Source organism: Diuraphis noxia, unplaced genomic scaffold (genome assembly GCF_037042655.1).
Source record: "Diuraphis noxia isolate RWA-SAM2 unplaced genomic scaffold, SU_Dnox_SAM2 contig0003, whole genome shotgun sequence".
Classification (NCBI taxonomy): domain Eukaryota; kingdom Metazoa; phylum Arthropoda; class Insecta; order Hemiptera; family Aphididae; genus Diuraphis; species Diuraphis noxia.
This window is the reverse complement of record NW_028301713.1, coordinates 38,509,265-38,532,324: the sequence shown is the minus strand read 5'-3', so window position 1 is coordinate 38,532,324 and position 23,060 is coordinate 38,509,265. Positions and strand designations below refer to the sequence as shown.

Sequence of the window (23,060 nt, the reverse complement as noted above, 5' to 3'; positions counted from 1 at the left end):
TTTACCTTAGTAGTGTTTAATTTAGAAGGTTTAAAAAGCTATAAAAAGCTTTTAAAAAGGTCTTGACATGGCAAAAAACCTCTTTACATTGTGATAAAGTTTGTGGATTTTGTACAACCATAATGTAAAAACAGTAAAAATGCCTCCGAAAAATATAAAATATAAAATGCAAGAAAAAGCACACTTCACAAATATGTATAGATCCATTAACTTTCTGGATTCTACAGTTTTATAGTATATAACATTGAATAAATCTAATAGTTATTTATGTTAATATGATGTTGCTTATTACAATAAGTACAACAATAAATTAATCTAAAAAGTCTATGATAAATACCGATTGATAAAAATCACATTTTCTGATTTTCATTAATATTATATTATTATTAAATTAATAAACGACAATAAAAATATAATACTAAGAAAGTGATAATTCAGAGATTGTGTAATTAAAAATACAATAAATAATATTTTTTATTAAATTCACAATTTATAAATGGATTTATAAAAAAAGTTACGGTCGACTAAATCACATAATTGTGTAGTGAAAAGCCTTTGTTCTGCTCAGTATAATATAAAAACCTTAGAATAGGTACCTTTGTAAGTAAATATTTAATAATATTTATTAGATTCTGTGAAATAACCTTGCTATTTTCTATCCTTAGTAAAAGCTAATTTAGTATAATTATTAGAAAATTATGAATTCAGTAAAGGTTTTAAAAAGTTTTTAAAGGTTTACTCTACTCCATAATATCTTCAAATTACAATATTGTTTTGAATTCTGAACACCCAAAATTACATTATATATATTTAAAAAAAGAATTCTTTAATATTATCATATTGGTAATTTTAAAATGATCATATTTCGTAATAAATCTAAATTTCTTAATAACGGAAATATCAACATAAAATCTAGAGTTATTTTCACCATTTTCTAAAAATGTATTTTTCAATAATAAAAACCAAAAATATAATAGTATACTGTTAATAATATCTAATTTTTTTAAAATTATATGAGTACATGTACCTTATATAACAGTACATATAAAAAAGCGGGTAAGTCGTAGATGTCGCTCTGCTGTACAGTAGGTTACAAGTGGGTTACTGTAATGGATGGAATTAAATTTGAATCCAATGATATTATATCATTGTATACGAAAAACGATTCTGAGCGGAGACGGTTTATCTGTCTAGGATATATTATGGATCATTAAAAATTTTCAAATCTTAGATTTAAAAAGTCGCTCAAATATTTTTTAAATTTTACCATGTCTAGGTAAGGCCAATATAAGTAAACAACCCAAATTTCAAGTTTTTAATAACCGAATTACAACAAAAAAATACAAAATTAAAATATCTATAAATAGCTAAAAAGTGGCTAAAATTGTCCAAACTTTAAACCGTGAAGAACAAAATCCAAAATATAACAAAAAAGATCTCTTGTCATTTTTCATTTGAAGCAATATTTCTGGTAGTAAACGTCATCCGTAATTATTTAATATATTATAAAATCATGAAATCATACTTTTTCTCCTTTAACCGCTTTTTTTTTCGAGTATACCGTTTCGAAAATCGAAAAATGACCTTTCTTAAGTACCAGATCAAGAACATTACCTTTCAGAAAAGATGCTACACTTGATACTTTTGAGCAAGTTTAGAGGGAGAAAAAGTGTTAACAGAATAAAAGAGAAAAAGAAAAAGAAATAAACATCATTGAAAAGCCAATACATTCCTTTCTCCGCTAAGTCTAAAATTGTTTGAAAAAAATCATAATTTTTGTTACGATAGGTTTTAAAGAAAAATATTACTATTGACTCAAAGTTGGAACATAATAAATTTACTTAAAAAATAAATAGATTCAAATACACTAGCCGAAACGATAAATATTTTGGATTAACCCTTGTTTTTGCCCGCTGGGATGTCAGGTGTTTATTAATATTCGTGTCCGCCGGTAATATCATGAGATTGTTCCCTTTCAAACTGTGCGCATAATGTGAAAATTATATAGCAATAAATCGTAACTTATATAGGAGGTAAACCGCAACGAACTTCTGGATACCATTAGAACGATATAATCTAACTATAAATTATTATATTATTGAAACATGCATACACAATATATTATCAAGTGATTCTGATTCTGATCTAACTGGTACACAGTGTTATTATTTTTCGTAAAGATAAATGTTTGAATAAATAAATTATGCATTGTTTTGATTTTAATACCAACACTTAAGGTCTAACATTGATGGAAATGGTTTTATTTCAATTACTTTTTAGGATACTTTAAAATATAGGTTTAATATATAATATATGTATATGTATAATAAACCTTCAATCGGCATCGATCGGATTCAATGTGTGGCAAAGTTGTGTTGTACAAGGTAAAAGCGTGGCGACAAGTGCTATTCATGAAATATTTATGATTTACTGGGTCGTATACTTTTTACCTCTAGGATTGGTCTTAAGCGTGTTATATAAACAACCATACATACATCCTCAATCGTAATCACAGTTTTGCATAGATAATAGATATACAATATATATTAATTAGTCTCCACTTGTGGTGTAAATATTATTATTTAAATATTTTGTCAGAGAATCATAGGTATACACATCGTATATTTTAAAATATATACTACACTATTATTGATGTACTTAATAGATTATTTCTTAAAGCATACTGTTTAATAGTGTATTAATTTTTTTGTTTTTATTTGTGATGAATTGATGAATGTTGCTAATAATAATAATAAAAAAAAATAATAACAATATAATAATCGCAATAATTATAATAATAGTTGTACCACTAATCAATAACTTAATTTTTATCGTCTACAATGAAAATATGATTATTAATAGTGGTTTATGATATTGTTATCAAACATTAAACAATATTAGATTTTTTTATGACTCGGTTATTTCTAATGCGTTTGTTGTATTTAATTATTTTAATTTAATTAGGATAGATTATTCTTATTGTAAAAGTTTGGTGTTTGTATATCATTACAGCACTAAAGTTTATAGTTTATATATTATATATTTAGGTTTCATTACTGTGCGGAATTATAAATATACCTACATCATATAGTATAATTTTAACTTTTAAATACCTTACCTAGATACCTACTTATTATAATTATTATTTATTATTCTCCACATTAATTTATGTATTCAAATGTATAAAATGTTACTACTAACTATTATTTTAGAATAATTATTTCGCTTTTTATTCTTATTTTAATATTTTTACGAATTTTTCAGTTATTATAGGTATAGAAATTTCAATTAATTATTAATTGGTTTTGTGTGTTTGTAAACATACGCGTATATGCATATGTGTTGTTGGTGCATAGTCAGTACTCAGTTGGGTTCAATACTTCAACGTGAAGAAATCCCAAGAGGAGATTTATGAATCCGTCCTTGTGTAATCGGACTAACGAATGTGAATCGTATATAGTGCTATTTAGACATTATCTCCGGTATGCTCGATATATAGAGGAGCTTTCCGAAACGTTTTCTCTCGGTATTAAGGCATTGGCGAAATTCTGCCTCATGTATCCGGCATAGTTAGTAGACCTTCAGAATAGAGGGGGTGGATACAACCGGGGACTCATTTATTATTTACTGGAGCCACGAACGGGACGGTTTTAAGGCCGCTTGTGTGTTCTCTACCCCGGCCGTCGCTCGGTCCACCGAATAAAGTCCTTTTAATTCCTGTTCCTGAAGCCACTTTGCAACGACGAAAACCAAAAAGCCTTGCATTTCGTTGATGATTTTTAGTTTATAGTCTTCATCCTCCCTCATTTTTATTCTCGGGAGTTTTGTTCTCACTCTAGGGACTTTTTTTTTAATGTGTTGGCTAAATTGTTTCGTCTTTGCAGCAAGAATGAGAGAATTTAAAAAAAAAAAAAACAAAAAAACAAAAATAAAAAAAGACACCCTCAACTGAGTGAAGAAAGAAAAAATACGTTTCTTATTAATGTTCACTTTAATACGATACTGTCTGCAACGTTTAGGACCGCTTTTAACAAAAATAAGGAAAAAACTTTTTCAACAAGTGCTAAGTCGATTATAATAAAACTCGCCTTTCTTGACAACAGAAAGAATAAAACTCATCTAACGATTCTTGACAAACTGATGTAGGTAAGTTAATAGAAATAAAACTGTAATTACAAAATACAATCTAAATTTATTGTATTGAGAAATTGATTCTTAGATTCGTTTAAAGGTACCCATATATTTCTTATTGTGTATACCTTTCAACGTCTAGCTACCTGTAAGCAGTTATATGATAGAGGCAAACGCTAAAGGCTAAACATGATATTATCTAAACAGTCTACATATTTAATATTTAGTACGTTTATCGAAGCGGTTTAATGAATAATTTCTATGAAATTAAGATAATATAGTACATAAAGCTGTTATAAAGAAAACGTACATTGTGTCGTGGAGACCAGGTGTTGCACATGAATGAGGACGCATCCTCTAGGATCCGGCTCTGAAAATACGAAAACTATGGTTAGATTTGTAGAAATACTTGGATGAGATTGATAAAAATGTATTTATAAAACCTTAAAGTCTTTTATAAATAAATGTACATATTTTTTTTTAATACTGTAATATATTTTATAGCAGGTACATAAACAAATTATTCTACATATTATTATACGGAACTTATAAACGCAACCTAACAAATGCGAAATGAGATATTTTAAATACTTATGGTCATTTATGTTTCATCGTGTTTTGTTTTAGAATTATTAATTTTTCAAGTATATTTTGTTATTATTTCAAACAATTAACTTCACAATTTATAGTGGTATAAAGACATAAAGACATTCACATTGTAGTTCATCATCATTAAATAGTTAACATCAATATAAGTACCTATACAATAGTCATTTGTATGTTAAAGTAAACCAATTTTGCAACAATTCTATACAATATCATATGCTATACAAATCACAAAAAGCTATTATGACACAGAAATCAATAACTTAATAGATATTTTCATATGGAATTGAAAAAAATTATCTATTTAATCTAGGTAAGGTAGGTACTCGAATATTGTGTATATAATTATATTATATTTTCAGGCTAATGATCAGCATAGATTTTGAAACCAATAATAATAAAAAAAAATTATGTATATTATATACTTATCGCTGCATGTCATTGAATGCCACGTATATGTAGGTAAACATTGACATAATATATCTGTATCATATTACTGTTTACTCTATTTATCGTAGAAATGATGCGTTTGTAAAAATCTTTAATATTTATTGAGGTGAGTATATAAAAATAAAAATATTTGGAAGTGCGAGTGTTCATAAATACAATCAGTGTACGCATGAATGAAGATAAAATATTTACGTTTTTAAACTCGAAACAACCACAAGTTTATTGTTATTTTTTTTATTTTATCAAGTGGTGTATTTCGATACCATCGTATCCCTATCGGTAAAATGTCACACTGGCAGAGTTTAAAAAAAATAAAACTATAGAAGTAGGTACACCATGCATAATAATATTATATTTGGACGGTATATGAAAAGAAGCCAAATACGCGGATTATGCACCGTACAACAGTATTATATATATTTAATTTTTATTATATACGTTTATAACACACACATCGCCACAGAAGTTTCACAACTATATATTTATAATATATAGGTAGAATATATATATCGTACTCGGCTAAATTGTGCATAAATCAAACGTAAAGTGACACGAAAAGGGGTTTCCGCTTTAATGGTAGTTCCTATATTATACACACACATATAACATATATATACTATGGTGGCGGTGGCTGGATTTGCGTCACGTGTCATTTTCCCACTCGGAACGTCCAAGCTTCGGTGATGTGATAATCACTCGCACGTGTGTTGCATTACGCGCGTACTCGTAACACGTACGGGGCCGGGGACGAGGGAGACTTCGTTTCAAAATTCAGTTAGTACTTGACAGACGGTCGTATACGCAAAATAATTACCACAACCCGCCGGCCGTAATATACTACATAATATTATTATACATGTATATAATACGCGCGCTGCACTGTTTTGACACAGCAGTTGCGCATTGTTGTTAGGTACTTTGCTGAGGTAAAATAAAAATGAAAAAAACTTTCGTGTCCACTTATAATATAATAATATAAACGTATATACACGGGGAGGAGGAAATGTTCAAAATTAAAATCCTAAGTAATTAATTTAACTGCGAGGATTATAGTAGATACGTATAATATGTTTGTGTGTGTAATATCAAACGCACCTGCATCAGATTTTTTAGTTTTCCATCATAATATTATTATCATCAATTTCTCAATTACAAAATATATGTTCAGGCACGCGCATATTATCATAACGTTTAATTTCCATTGGACCAATTTTAGATGACTCAAAAGATTCATATATCATATGATGGTGTGAAATAAATGATAATTAGTCTTAAATATTATACATAACTTAAAGTAGTAAGATACATTGTTATTATTATTACATTTGATGTACAATAATTATATATTATATAAGTACTGTAATGATTTTAGAAATTAAAAAAAAATAAATAGATTTTGGGTTTTAAATGTCTGCATGATATTATAAAGTCTATATTTGATTCAATCTCGTAATTGAAATGCATATTTATATTTATATCGTACACTATAATTTTATGTTTTCTGAAATAAGCGTTAGAAAATATGTACTGCTATTACACACCTATGGTACTTTTATTATAATTATCAAGTTTTAAATTTATGATACTCAAAACTAAAAAGTCATGACAAATAAATCTTTTATCATTCCATTGAGAATGCAATAATTTTCGTTTAACTGAATTCAAATTTATTAAATTTTAAATAAAAACTAGATAATTGTTGGATATTTTAATGTCTATGCTTAAGTAATAAATTGTATGCAAGTACATTTTTAATATTTATAATATATTATTTACAAACATTTGAAAACATTTCATTAAATATATTCTATAATTTAGGGGCGTATACTGTATACTGATTATTATCACAAACATAAAATATAATTCAACGTAAAAAATGTAAAAAAAAGTTTGAATGATTATTTTAACTTAAAATTTAAAAACTCTAAATAGAAATAAGTTAAATTTAAATATTTTTATACATACTATTACCATAAACTTTGTGTAATAAACACTGAACTACAGAGCTTGTCAATAATATGACGAGGGTTATTTCAGTATCGTGGCAGCAGGTTACAGGTATAGAAAACCGATCAATAATAAATTAATGACCGCAACCTATGTATCAGTCAACACATACAGTTAAAATAATAGATGCCTTTATCGCCGGGACATAGAGGTTTAAAAAAAAGATAATACTGATAACATAGAGTCGTAGATACAATATATTTATCAATATAATATAAATTGTTATTTTATCACATCCGAATAATGACAACTATTCTGACTTAAATATTTTTTTTTCTGGGTATTAAATGTTTGTTTTGTTATTTTCCACTAGGCAGTAAAATCATAACTGTGTTTGTGTATTATATAGGTAAATAATAATACTATTCTTATGTTTGTAGAGCAGTAACAGCCTAACCTAACAAACTAATAAAAATATATTTTAAGAATAGTAAATTATATAATAAAATTCACGTTGACCTACTAAATATATTAAACAATGTTTTTAAGCAAACATTTGAAATCATAATAATAACCATAGTAATAATTATTGATCGGGTATTTCAAAATGTCTTATATACTCTGCAATATGACTAAATATAATTATCACATACATTGTGAAAAACATATTAATTTTTTCTACGTGCGAATACTATAATATGTATATTAATATATTATTATTATTATTATTATTATTATACTATGGACAGCAGTGAAAATATAGTGTGGTTAAATCCTATAAATGTGTTTCCAAAACAATATTAACACGACCATGTGTGGTTCGTAGTACAAAATAAAGTCCTAATTAAATCGTTTATGGTTTTTGTAGAACCACGATATTCGTTATATGAAACTAAGTAAAAGGTGGTAGAATTTTTTATTCATTCGTGGGCCGTAAAATGGTGTTTGTGGGGTTTATCACACCAGCTGCAGCAGGCTGCTGCTGCAGGAGGAATACGCGCGGATTTGGTACGGTCAAATAATTGCGCATAATTGGACGCTATAATAGCATTGCTCTCACAGACGTTTGTTAGGTAGTTAAATGGAGATTTATTCCGCGGACGGGTAGACGGTATTTATGTATGGCGGGTGGTTCGGGGTATATATATATGTGTGTATATAATATGGCAAAGCTTTTGCAAGGGGAGTCGGATGACGCGGATTCCATCGTAGCAGTACAGCCGAAAGAGAAAGATACGACGGGGGCGATTAATAAATTATTTAAGCGCCACCGCCAACGACATCAATCACTCTTTAGCGGCGAAGTGAGGTAGCGCCGTGGTTTCTGGGAGAGGAAACACCAGCGGTAATTTGACGTTATTGGCCTTACCGGGTCCGTTTATTTCTTACGACTTTTTATTTATTATTCCGTGGCACTTTACAGTTTATATATATACTCTTGTCGCCTGTACACAAGATTATTATTTATATACACGCGCAGATATGGCTCATCTGCAGCCGCCGTCGACAGATGACATACAGCGACTGACGTGTGTCACGGTCCCGATTCATTTTTGTTGGAAAGTCTTGAGAGGAGAAAACGAAAATAAAAACAGCGATGTTATACGGGTGATAAAATTTGATTAATTTTATAGCCGTGTGGATTGCGTAATGAGACACCTGCAGGCTGCGTTAGCCGCAAGCGCACGTCAGTGACGCGGATTGGAGTAAAATCAGAATTAATGTGAAGAATGAATATTCTGTCAGTTAAACGCATTGATTATTAGTTAAACAATGTATATTTATATGTATAACCATATTTTTCTAACCTGTACCTTTTGATATATCCACGTAAAAATCTACCTTATAGTTTTAAGTCAAATGCGTATTTTTCCATTTTCATATGGAAGGTGGATGTAAAAATGTTAAAATGAATAATTTTACAAGTCTGCATAAAATTCAATGTTTAATAAATTAATGATATGATTATTGCGATTATAAAATATATTCTGCTGATTATATGCAATACCAAAATAAAATCATCCATGTAGGTAGGCGTAATCGCGTATATACATATATGTATATATAGGATGACATTGTTCTAAATATATTAAAAGTTCGTACTATTAGCTGGTATATACTGTCAAAAATAAAAGATTCTATAATAAACTATTTGATGAACTTACTTATATAAGTATACTTTCATACTCATATGTATTACAATTTTTAATTTTTACGACATATATTGCATATTGTTTAAAAACATTTTATCATTTATATTTTAGAATTATTTTTTTCTTAAAACTGTGTGTATTTTAAGTTTAAGAATATAAATAAAGTATTATTATGGTAATATTTTAGGGGAGGAGGTTGAAAATAACCCTAACCCCCATCATAAATACGCCATTTGAGTATAATATTAGGTACTTATATATAAAAATTGTTTGAATGAGAGGTGCATGATGATAGGGGGCGATGCTACAATGTTGTTTAAAAAATATTTTAGCTTATACTCGTTTTTACACCCGTAATCAATAAGACATTAAAATATTCAGAGTTCAGGTGCGCACATTTTTGTCATTCACCTTCTAAATTTTTCCCATTTCCAGCTGTGGCTAATATTATTATGACTATACTGCAGTGTTGTAATAGGTATAATATAGTCTTGTATACATAACAATATAACATACAATATACATGGACTATAAATCGATAAATTGTAGATATAATATAAGTTGGTATATATAAACATTAGTTCCTATACAAATCAAATTTCTCGCGCAGTGCAGTTTTTATATGGGTATAGGTAAATGCACACATATTATACAATATAATATATAATAATTTTTTATAATATTTTATAATATTTATTTGTATATAGGTACGTGTGGTGGTCACTTAGTACGATTGAGTTTGGCTGGCTGCAACAGTGATTCACGCGCGTCATCTTTTACTTATTATGTGTGCGCGAGTCTTATCTAAATGTATAATAATATTATTAAATATAAACCTTTTCTAGATACATATATAGACTATGTGAAGCCAGTGTATATCCTCTTATACCTATCTAATATAATAATAGTGTGTACCATACAAGTAGGTATATACGTATTCTTTATTATTATTATTCTATATATATATATAGGTGTGCGGCGTGTATATTATATTATGAGCTGCATATAAATTGCAGTAGTATAAATTGGACACCTTCCTCATCTATATATATATACGAATATACCTGTATATTGGTGAGCGCGACGTACGTGTGACTTCCTATATATATACGTGTAATATGTATAGATTTTATATAATAAATAGATGCTGTAATAATGTTACGGTCACCCTAAGATCGGACGGGCTCGCATAATAACATCACTGGCAGCCGATATAAGAAACAAGGTTTACACGTTGAACTGGAAGAAAAAAAAATCGCCGACCGTACCGACTATCACGGAACACTTTCGCCGGACCGTAGCAAATACACTATATAATATAGAGTCATGGTGTATATATATATATATACATACACATCTATATATATTTGCGTGTTAAATATACATATGCGTGATGTGAGGGTTGTATAAAATACAAGTTTATATATTGTATATAAGTATACCCACCACCGCGTACGTTTATCTCGTTTAATAAATTGGAAACCCAACTCTGGAGCACACGTGCGGAATACCAAAAACCGTTTATATGTGTACGTGGATAAGCGGCGCGTATCGTCCGCATAAATTCCGCATCGAAACGTCTAAAATATGTACCTCCCCAAATACACTCACCACCGACTAAACCGTGCTACCACACTCTGCAGGCACGCTTGTGTTATATATATATATATATATATATAAGGTATACTATAGAGTGAGTATCTAATAATATGTATGTAATATATACATCTCAGCCTTGGCCGTCCTCGTTTACCGCCGTCATCGTCTTCGGACGTCGTCGCGGCCGCCGCGTATACATTAAAAGCGGCCGACCGATAGTGTCTTGCATTCCGGTCACGGAAACCAATTCGCGGGCGCGTTATATATAGCGATGTTCGCGTATACCCTCGGTCGGGGTAGTTGTGAGGGGAGGGCGCGTGCGCGCGCGCGTGAAATGCCACCGGTATAGAAGCGAGGCGCGCCGTTACGCCGAAAACTGTATAATATTAATAATAATACGCACAGCGTCGGCGGTGGTTATCCGGGCGGGTGGGGGTGGAGCGCCGATGGACCAATTGACGAGCGGCGCGCGTAGGACCGATTCTCCGTCATCGATCTCGGGCGCCATTTGCTGCCCGCCCGTCCGACCGCCGTCCGTCCAGACGCCGTCCGGCGCGGAGACTCATCGTTTTGCCGAATACGGCGACGCGACGTTTTTATCGGGACGCCGCAAATTGATCGTTGCGTACGCAACCGGCGGTTTAACGTAAGTGCCCCTTACACAGTCCCGGCGTCCCGCGCGCACTACAGTGTTATACGCAATCTACGGACATAATATTATTATATTACCGCAAGTAATCCATTTAACGTATAGTATACGACACTCAAATTATTGTTTCACCAACTATTTAAATTAAACGTTTTTGGAAAATATTTCTAGTAGGTACACTAGGTATCTCATATAAATGGTAAAAAAAAAAAAACAATACCTAATTTTCTAAAAAATAAATAAATGTAATATTTTTTTTATTTCTTATCTTAATCATGTATTTATATATTTATTTTGTTTACTTTTTTTTATGACAACATACTATATGTATATTTTTAATTTCTTATTTCAAAGCAGCAATTTTTTTTTTTTTTTGAGCACTTCAAAGTATACAAATCGAATTGAGGCCGATTAGTTAATGATTTATAAGTATATATATATATATATGGATGAGCGGAGTGGAACTTCACAAAATGTTGGTTCACTAATCTGCAGCTAATCTCAAGCTATTTAAATATCTATAATTGGCTATAACTATATAATAAACTACTTGTCCGACGTTGATTTTTATAGATTGAAATATTCATATTCTGCTTCGGAATATTAAATTAAAATTGTATCTATATACTGTCATACAAAATACTTAATACTTAAAAATTGTAACGATAAAAATAGTAAAATATTTTATATTATAACGTCTTAAAATTGCTTAAAAATATATTTTGAAAAACGTTTCTAAAATTTTGTTTATTTTCAAATAATTAGTATGTTACGTAAAAGGGTTTATTCAGAAGGTATAAGTTTATATATATATGAATGACGAATACGTAGGTATATATTAATAATACTTATCTTCACATCCCTAAGAATTACATACTTCCGTATAGGTATAATATATAGGTACACGCCATAAACAAGTGTACCTATATACAATTGCGTATTAAACCATTATATTATATATACCTACAGGCTATCATAGTTTGCTAATTGATACAGAGTTTATATACACACTTCTCTCTGTGTACCTACCACATTAATTTGATTAATTGTACAAACATACCTTTAACGTTGCTTAATGTTTTTATGGGTTTATATAGACAATATTATTCAATTTATAAAAATTATATTTTTTTACCAAATAGCAAATATAAGCGCATAGATGGAGCACGAATGGTGTGTGTACGAATAATATATTATATATACATATATTTATATAAGAGGTACCTACATCACTGCAGCTGTCAAACTTGCGTCCGTCAATGTATAAATATTACAGCTCATATTATAATATTAGCATCTCTGCAGCAGGGCTATGCATCGTTGTCTTTTGTCTTTATTACAGTCACGCGTGTTTCATTTTTGTATATGTTTATAATATATAAGGCATGCAGGTACCATGTATATTCGTATATAAACTAAAAACTGCCACGCTGGTGAAACTGTGCTCATGATTTGAGATATACTACTGCAATATCTTAAATCATGATCGTATATGCAAAATATACCTACATCCAATGCTGCAAATTTAAGTAGGTATTCTAAAAATTAAATTAGAATAGTTATGAGGCTTATCTAAATAAATATATTGATTATCTAGAATCTTATCTAGATAAATATCTAACTGACAATTATTATGTATTTTAATATCCTAGATGAAAACTCCAATCATCTTCTGTAATTTATCTAGATATTTTTTTACGTTGTAGAAATTATTTTAATTATTTTTTATATTTATATGTTAATGGTAATATTTAATATTTTCGTTCGTATCGCTGCCGGATAATATATTATAAATACCATTAATTATTATTAGTTATTAATAGTTATTACTTAATACTTTTTACTTTTTAGTCATCAGTTTATTAAACTTGCAACAATTGCGCGATGAAAAGATATATCTGTTATCATTATAAAGTTTAAGTTATGTACTTACACAACATATTTAGGTGCTGTTAAAAAATTTTTAATGCCACCGCGCGTATATGGGATACATATAGCTGGAATTTAAAAAGGAATAAACTGAAATACCACGCGAGTATAATACTATAATATATGACGAATTATATGACTATACTATACTTTAGAATAGATGTGTAAACGGTGTAGGTATATAGAATTTAGATGTATTATTTTATATATATATATATATATATATATTTTAAGAATGTATGTCTATACTGTGGAAAACAATGTTAAATGTATAATACAGTAAATAAATTATGGATAATTGTCTGTCAATCGATACATTCGTGTTGACTGGAACTTGAATTTTAAGATACTATTTATTATTCAAATATTATGTGGATTCGACATAATATTCCACGTATCTATTATAACGTAATTATACTTTGTAGCTATGTTATTGCTTATTTTTGTACTTTATAATGTCCGTTTCTATAAAAACAATAACAAACCAATTTTGGTTTGAAAAATAAGCCAATTGTTAGAACAAGAAAATAATTGTTTTCATAAAAAAAGTACGTTTTCAATGAAACTTTTAGAAAGCGAAAAAACACAGCTGTAATATAATTAAATTAATTTATTTTTGATTATGACTATCACTTCTATAGTTAATTATATATTTACAAGTGATAAATCTGAAATAGTACTCATAAATCCGAAATCGTACCCTTGCTTATCGGCATTTGGATTTTATATAGGTATATAGTGCAGTTCATAAACACCACTGTGTTTATTACCAACCAATAACATTTTTAATTTTGGCTTTTACAAATTATTACTTTACTATCCTTTTTCCATACCTAAGTATACTTGGATAGCTATATTAATTTATTCATATTTGTATGCCTGATTATTCAAAAAATATTAAAGATAAGTAGCAAGGCTGTAATATTACCTGGCTAGCTAGTAATATTAAATATTGAAACGTTAAGCTCAGATAAATCGAAAAACATGATTTCTCTTATTTCTTCAATAACTTTGGTTGAAAATATTAAAATAATCTAATTTTACTATCGTTTTTATTCTATATAATTATTTTAAGTCAATAAAAAAATGATATTTTTGGAATAAATTTAGATTTTTTTACTACTTTTATTCGTTACCATGTTAAATATATTATTACTATATAATATATTTTAACATTATATTTAGTTCAGAAAAAATTATTAAATATATTTGAACTTTAAATTCATATTATATGAATATAGGTATATTTAGGTAAACATACATAGTTATTTGATATTACCTATAACGAACGTAAAACTTTGAACATTATAATAATATAGATATATTGAAGAACATATGTAACATGGTAGGTATATTGTTGATGTATGTGTTGGCTTATACAAGTAGGGTCGAAATCGATAAACGAATATACGAACGAAAGTTCACAAATAAATACAAACTTTTCATGTATATATTTTATACTCTCCTATATCGTGCCGAACCGAAACACTCGTTTAACTTATCTTCACTCTCATAAAAGTCATATAACATTTGATATTATTCCTGTTAAACATATTTATGATTTTGTAAATGCCTTATATTTTCTGGTTTGATTTTATTAAAAGCAATAACCATGGGAATCATCATAATAAACTTTATAATATAATACGTTTAACATCGTAAACATTCGGCATTCAATGGTACGTTTTATGTGAATCTTATTGATAATAATAATACATACAAATATTTTAAACACTCCAGCTAGACTATTTGAGATCAACAATACATTTTTGTTTTTATTATGGCTGAACATAAATTTATTGACTTGCAAGTATGTACTGCAATTAACTATGTTATAAATTATAATAAATTACATTAAATTAGTTATGTAATACATCTATTAAGCTAGGGGTAGGTGGTCAATGTAATAAATTTGATTACTAAAAAAAGATCAAGATCACAGAATAACCTAAAGCTTTGTTAACCCTATATTATATACATTTTCCCAAACTTATGATGCTTTGTTGACACATTTAAGATTTTTTTTTAATGAACTTAAATATACATGTATCTATCCATGAAATATAATAAATCTGTTATTTAAACGTAGAAACAAATTAATAAAATAATGTATTATATCGATCATACTCGTATTTAAAAAAATATAGATAACTATTATTATTGTTAAATTGCTTAAAGAAGCTTTAAAAAGTTCTGGATTTGTTGTTATTTATGACTTTGTACTTTTGAGAATTTGCATAATATTGTATTTTGTAAATTTTTAACGTTATACCTAATAATAATAATAATAATAATAAAGATTTTATACTTTAAAAGTTTGAAATATCTCTCTATATATAATGAGGTCATTATAATATTTAATTAGATATATCTACTCATTAAACTATGTAGGTACCTATAACATATTGAACATGATCAATACATTTTTTTTCTTAGTCTGAAATACAAACATCCTGCCACCCAATTAAACAGATGACTGAAGAATATACAAATTATTTAGAAAAAACTGGTGTTATTGATAAACTAACTAATGTTTTAAAGCTATTGTATGAAATGGATGAAAAACCAGTTAATCCTCTCGAGTATTTATAACACATTTCCTCATTAAATACGTAATGTTTATTAAACATACATTTTTTATAATATCAATATTATGTTGTTTAATATAATTTTATTAAAAATTAAAATTATTATGATTTATAGATTCTACGTTATTATTAATGATAAATAATAAAAATATATGTATAGTAGCAATGTATTCAATTGTTGAAACTATACTATAGTTAATAGTTTCTAAATTACTTTACATCATTGTCAGTTAAATTAGTTATTATTGTAATCAATTTGTGTCACATAAAAACTGAATGTACATATAATCTGCTGTGCTTCCAATTAGTAAATGTATACATTTTTATAAATTCTATTTAAATTTTATCCTACAATAATTTAAACTCCAAATACGACAACTGATCATCGGAAATAATTTACTATTTGTTAATTGTTATACTTTTGGAATTACGTAAAGTTTTGCCGGTTAAATCGTAAATACTCCTAAAACTTGGGAGTTATTTAAACAATGAGGCAATATGTAATGTTTAAAAAATATTTTATATTATAGTTGTGTTGATATTTTTTAGTTAAGATTTAAATTTGTTAAATAATGTTTATCTTTATAAACAATAAAATACATAAAGGTACTATCTATAAAATTGTAATACTTTATTAATGACATAGTATATAATTTTAACCTTCCGCATTTAAAAGCAATTTATAGACGATCTTTACTTATAATTGTAACACAGCAAGGGAACTATTTAATGTAATCTTAGGTAATACTATATGATACAGTTTGTCAGGTCATCGCATCTTCCAGTTTTAAAAATATTAATATGTTCAAGCAGTACTTTTGAGAATTTAACTTCAATAAAGTTTTTTTTCCAGTTGAAATTGTAAAAAAAAAAAAAAAACATAATATATTGATGATTTTTTGATCAACCCTGGTACACCTAGGTATTGGTTTTAATATTGTAATACTTCTTAATAATAATATACATCACTATAGTTTTCTATGATTTGTTAAAAGCAAAAGTATTCCCCAATTTATCTACTTTTTGCTCAGTGTATTTTACTACAGCGATATAATATAGGTGTAATAATATGTAATATGAATTTTAACTTTTTAATATATATATTTTGATTTTTGCTCACATACAAACGTCATTCACCGTATATTATGAAGTTATTAATTTTTCCATACACCATAGACAATAAAATATTGATTTTTCATCATCTACAGTTATTAACAATTATTATATATTTAGTTAAAAAGAGAATTTTACAAATTAAAATTCTTGATATATTATAATGCCATTTAAAAATATAGATTTATACGTACGAATATGACAGAAGTTATCCCAGAAAAGGTAGAGTTAACACAGTTAGAAGAAGAGTATGACACCCTAATTCAAGAGATTGCCATATTCCAACAAGAAATCATGAATATGACGAACAAGCTAAACGAACTAGAAACAAATTAAAGTGATAATATCGTAAAAATAAATTTCAAAGGAAATACTGTTGATGGTACGCAAATGTATGTAAATGTAGAAAAAATATAATGAAAAATAGACTTATATTTTAATTAAGTTTGAGTCTTTTATGATAAATTAATGTTTTTTAAATAATAAAAATATTTACAAGATTATTATATATATATTATATTTTTTCTTTGACTTTCAACTTCTACTCGACTACGTCATTAAATGAAGTTATTTATATAGTTGTTTACGTGCTAGGTTATACACTTATACTGAATGTTAATTTTATATTATAAGTTGGTACCTATACCTATATAATATATATATATAGGTACGGCGCATGTATTAATGTTACATATGTTAAATAATATGTATAGGTACGTTAATACATAAAAAAATATTAATTTAAAAAAAAAAAACAACAATCTATTGTGATACACAAATCTGTAGTCAAATTAAATTTTCGAAGGGGGGGATGTTATTTACCTGCGTAAAAACCTAATCATAAATCTAAAATTTTATTTTATTTTTCCTATTAAAAACATTATAGCATAATAAATAAGTTTATAAATATCGTAAACAAAAAAATAGAAACATGCTTATTTTGAACTATTTAATATCTTGTTCTAACTTTGTACTAACCTGTTTCATAACCTATATTTATTTCGGCAGTACATATACTTAATACTTTAAAACTTAACATAACTCAACAAGTATCATTGAAGCTAATAATTTATTCAATAAATTTAATATTATACTATGTATATATATAGTGTACCGAATAAGTAATAGCGTATATTAACTTTAATAACTTCAAAAAATTTTCTTTATGTTGAATATTTAATATGAGTAATGAGCTCATTACATAAACAAAAACTAGTACTACTATTATGTTGGTTTCACAAAGAAGAGTTTTACTTATTCAGACAGAAAAAATTGTCCATATATTTAAGCGTATAGTTCAATTGAGAAATTATAACTTGGTGGAATATCAATCATAAATTGTATTTTATAAATGTGTTTTTTTTTAATTATTACTATGGGTTAAGAAATCTCACATGAAAAGAGCTAGTATAGTTGTGAAAATATTTTTTAATAAATTATTACCCATTTTCATGGTTAGTAAGTCCAAATTATTTTTCAAATAAATCTAATAATTTACTATCTTACATAAAAGTGGAAACTCCGATATAAATGAGTCTGTTTATGTATACTATATTACAATGAATTATTTATCATATATACAGATATACTATAACTATAGGTAGTTCCTATTGCTACACTAGAAACAATGATTGAAAGTATTAGTTTTTAGATAAATAAACGGTAGTTATTTATTTATAACGCTATAAATTATAATTAGGTAGCTCATATGAAGAGATGATGCAATACTTACCTAATGATATTTTCATATTTTTAATGTCCCGCATATTTGATACATAGTTTTTTTACGCGATATTTTGTAAAAGTTTTAAGTTAATTGAGAAATGTTATTTTTATTCTATTCTAAAAAATTGATGATCTAATAATAATTATTTTCCTTTCCTTATTAGGTAGATAATTGTATAGATTTTTGTAATTATTATTTAAAAAATATATATTCATATTTTATGATAAAGCTTAATAGTTTAGTTTAATAGTTTTTTATTATTCTAATTAAATCTGTTATCACAAATTTCTTGTCTAACACAAAATATTACTTAAGTAATGACGAGTAGTTCGATATTATTAGCAAAAGTAACCAGTATTTCATATATTGATTGACCAATTTTCTTTATTTTGTTGAGTTCTTGTCGTAACAACATTTTTATAAGTTCTAACATTTGAAATTGATCAATCTTCATAAAATGATATAAATATGAATGAAGGTAAGTATATATTACTTATATTAATTAATAAAGTAATAAGCAATAGGTACATTATTTGATTATACGTTAATAGATATAATATAATACTATATACTATTTAGTATATACCTATATTTATAGACATATTAACATATAAACATAGGTATTTTTAAACAACATAAATCACAATCCTAAGTAGATAGTTCTAATTTTCAATAAACTATAGGTATAGGTATATACATTCATTAAAATGTCTCAATATAATAATAATTTATTTTATTATTAATAAGACAACATAGCTTTAAATGTTGAACGGTTAAAATTGTTTCTTAGATATAGTAAAATGTCATTAACTTAATGTGATACGTATTATAATTCTCAATTTTTTCATAATAATAGGTATATGATTATACGATACATCATCACATATATTATTTGCATGCTTCTTGCACATCTTTTACTATACATATATAAGTATAAATACGATTATTATACACCAATAATTATTGGTACCCTAACGTCCCTAACCTACCTACTTATTAATATATAACAATACATGAAAAAGTCGAAAAAGAATAAATCCCAAACTGCTGGGAACACGTGCAACGATGGAATTGATATATCATTATTAATAATAACTTTTTATTTTTTTTTTTTTAACGTTTATTTAAATATACACAATCTGTAAATGTTGTTTTACAATAAGTGCATGTGATGGAGGTGATATGGTTTTTGAGAGGCTGGAAATAAGAAACCGCCCATTGGAGGCACTTAAGGTTAGGATTTTAGGCTAGGATTTTAGTTTGCTAGTAGGAGAGGGTGTGATTACAAAATTAAGGGAGATAGAGGTATAAACAATTTTAGATTAGTAGGTCACGACACCAGGTACGTTTTAGACGCCTTCTGGGGTCACCAGGAATAGTGTTGGTAGATAGTTCGGAAATCAGGGGATTACGATGGCTGTGGAACTTGGAGTGTGTGCGTTTGTAGAAGGTTTTTGCGACGTTTTGAACTGTTGGAATAGCTAGATCTTTATGTAGAGTGTCGTTAGATATATAATAGGGAGCTTTAGTTATTTGACGGAGACATTTAGATTGGAAGATTTGAATTTTGTTTAAGTTGGACTTTTTGGCTGCACCCCAGAGTTGGATACCGTATGTCCAGATTGGTTTGAGTAGGAGTTTGTATAATAGTAGCTTGTTTTTTAAGTTAACATGATGTGATGTGAGGAGATAACGTAGTTGTCGAGAGCGATTATTTAAGGCAAGTCTTTTGTTGTGGGTGTGGGTTGCCCAAGTTAACCTGCGGTCTAAATGTCTTAATAATAACTTAAAAAGAAAAATACGATTTTGACTTACTGACGGGTTGGCCATACATCTGCGCATTGGGTCCGCAGAATTCCGGTACGTCGGCGAATACCGTCCGGGAAAACACGGTCCGGTGGCTGTGATGGGCAACGGCGGTTTGCCGGCCATCATTTTTTCCGATCCATACATCATGGTCATCATACCATTTGCGGCAATGCAGTCGTACGCGACGACGCGTTATTACAATAACAAACGTTATTGGTGACCTGTATAATATGTACAGGTCGCTGTCGGGACAAGAACACGTGTGATTTTTTACCGTCGTTTCTATACAAACAGTTTTCTTTTTTGATCGAAATGTGTCGTTACAGTACAATAATAAATGTTATCCGTAACCCATTATCGTGCACTTCTGGATAAGCGGTAACATTTTAATGACAACGTATTAAAAAAATACTGTCAGAGATTATAACTTTACTATATTATCGCGGGAATATTGTATAATATATTATGTGGGTCGTCGTTTGAGCGCACCGACCACGTGACGAAAGATCGACGTGGAACGTGTGCAATACGTTCGAGTGTAGGCGTGAGTGTGCGTGTGTGCGAGTTCGCGTGAAAACCCAACAACAGACCGTTTGTATCGCTCGTATCGCCCGACGGTCTGCGCGTTCGGCGGCACTGTGTGTGTGCGTCGGCCGCGGCGGCGGCATCCGTGGTCGTCGGAGTCGGTGTCGCCGTCGGCGGCCGTCGTCGCGCCGTGGGTTGGATCGTCGCGTCACGGGGCGGGCGCGCGTGCGCCGCTGCGTCTCGGTCGTTGACGCCATGACGCCGCGCGCTCGCCTGGCCCCGACCCGACAGAGCGCACGCCTCGACCCGCCACACCAGACACCGCCGCCGCCTCGCCGACAGCCGGGGTCAAAACGTAAATATGATTTCGGCGTGCCCGCGCATAATGCACACTGATGGGTGTTTTAAACTTAACTACCCCACCACCCCCCTTTCCACCGACACCGATCATCCCTTCCCGTGGCACTCCGACGACCGTCGTTTCGCATCCCCCTCACCGTTCCGCCACCGCCATCACAACCAAACGTCGACGACTACATTATACATATAAAGCAGCGTTCGTCCCTTAACTGCACGGCGATATTCTTCTCCGCCCCCCTACCATCCGCCAACCATTGTCTATGGTTTTAGACACCGGTTACGCGCGTGCGCGAGAGTTCTAATTAACTGCGCTTGATGGATATTATATATAGGTGGGTAGTTATAGGTAGGTACGTGCGTCTCGAACTTTTACCGACGAATTATATAATAAAAGTACCTAGGTAAATATATTCTATTCCGTCGTCGTGCAATTTATAGATAGGTACCTTATGTAGGTATACAAAATTCGTATAATAATAGGTAGGCGGTTAGCTGGTATACAAAACCTAACGGAGTCCTCCGCTTATTGGTATACGCACGCGCGCCCCGACATATTTTGCTTTAATGATAATTTATTGGTTTTATTATTATGCTATTCCGAGATGGAGAGTGAGAAAGAGAGAAACCACGGCGGCGGTGGTGCCCGCGGATATTACGAAAATATTATTACCTACGCAGCATAATCATCGTATAATAATAATAGCAATAATACCATAAGCCCTGCTGCAACAGACGGATGAAATAACACACGCGTGACGATGAGGCCACAGAGTGTAATCGGAGTATATATTATTATAAATTATAATCCTAATGACCTCATCGGTATATACTATATAGTCTTAATAATCATCGACGAGTAGTTTTACTAGAACGAATATAACTGCCGAGTGCAGACCATACTACAGGTGTCCACAGCGCTTGATTTTTTTGGGGGGCTCGTCAGAGGGAGTGGAGCCCCTTTATTTTCCTTTTTTTTTAGTGTATCCACCCCTTCTATTTTTTTGAAACAGAATGCTGGGAATGAAGCATTTAATATTAAATTAATAAATCGTCAGTCTTTCTAATGCAAAATATGTTCAATAGCCATAATATTTTTACTTTGTTATAACGAAAAAAAAATTAGTATTAAAATTCCTTATAAGTTATAATTACAAAATACAATGACAAGACCTTTTACCATCTATGCATAATACACTGGGTGTCCATTTATTTTTTGTCGCGGAAATAAAAAATTGATCATGGAACTCATTCGTATGGAAATTAGCAGTCAATACTCAATAGATTATAGACATACGCATAAACATCGACGAGTGTAAGCATAGCATATACCAGATTATAAAACACCATTTAAAAAAAACACACGTCACATTCAAGAAGTGATTTTCACTATAGCAAATGACATAATCTCATCACGAAGACGTTCAAAAAGGGAAATTAATTTTTTTAATACCTATTACTTTCATACTACTTTTTCC

At 29.3% G+C, this 23,060-nt stretch overlaps 1 protein-coding gene across 2 annotated transcripts in view; it reads right to left on the bottom strand.

Moving 5' to 3' along the window:
• Positions 1-21,359, bottom strand: part of acj6 (abnormal chemosensory protein 6) — a 34,980-nt gene extending 13,621 nt beyond the window's left edge. The window contains exons 1-2 of one of the 2 annotated variants that reach the window (XM_015512941.2): positions 20,707-21,359; positions 4,442-4,501 (exon numbers count right to left, since the gene is read on the bottom strand). In XM_015512941.2, the coding sequence (XP_015368427.1) occupies positions 4,442-4,501; positions 20,707-20,856 (210 nt within the window). In that variant the 5' untranslated portion in view covers positions 20,857-21,359. The remainder of the gene's footprint in view (positions 1-4,441; positions 4,502-20,706) is intronic. The other variant, XM_015512942.2, reaches the window with a different exon arrangement.
• Between the last annotated feature and the right edge of the window lie 1,701 nt (positions 21,360-23,060).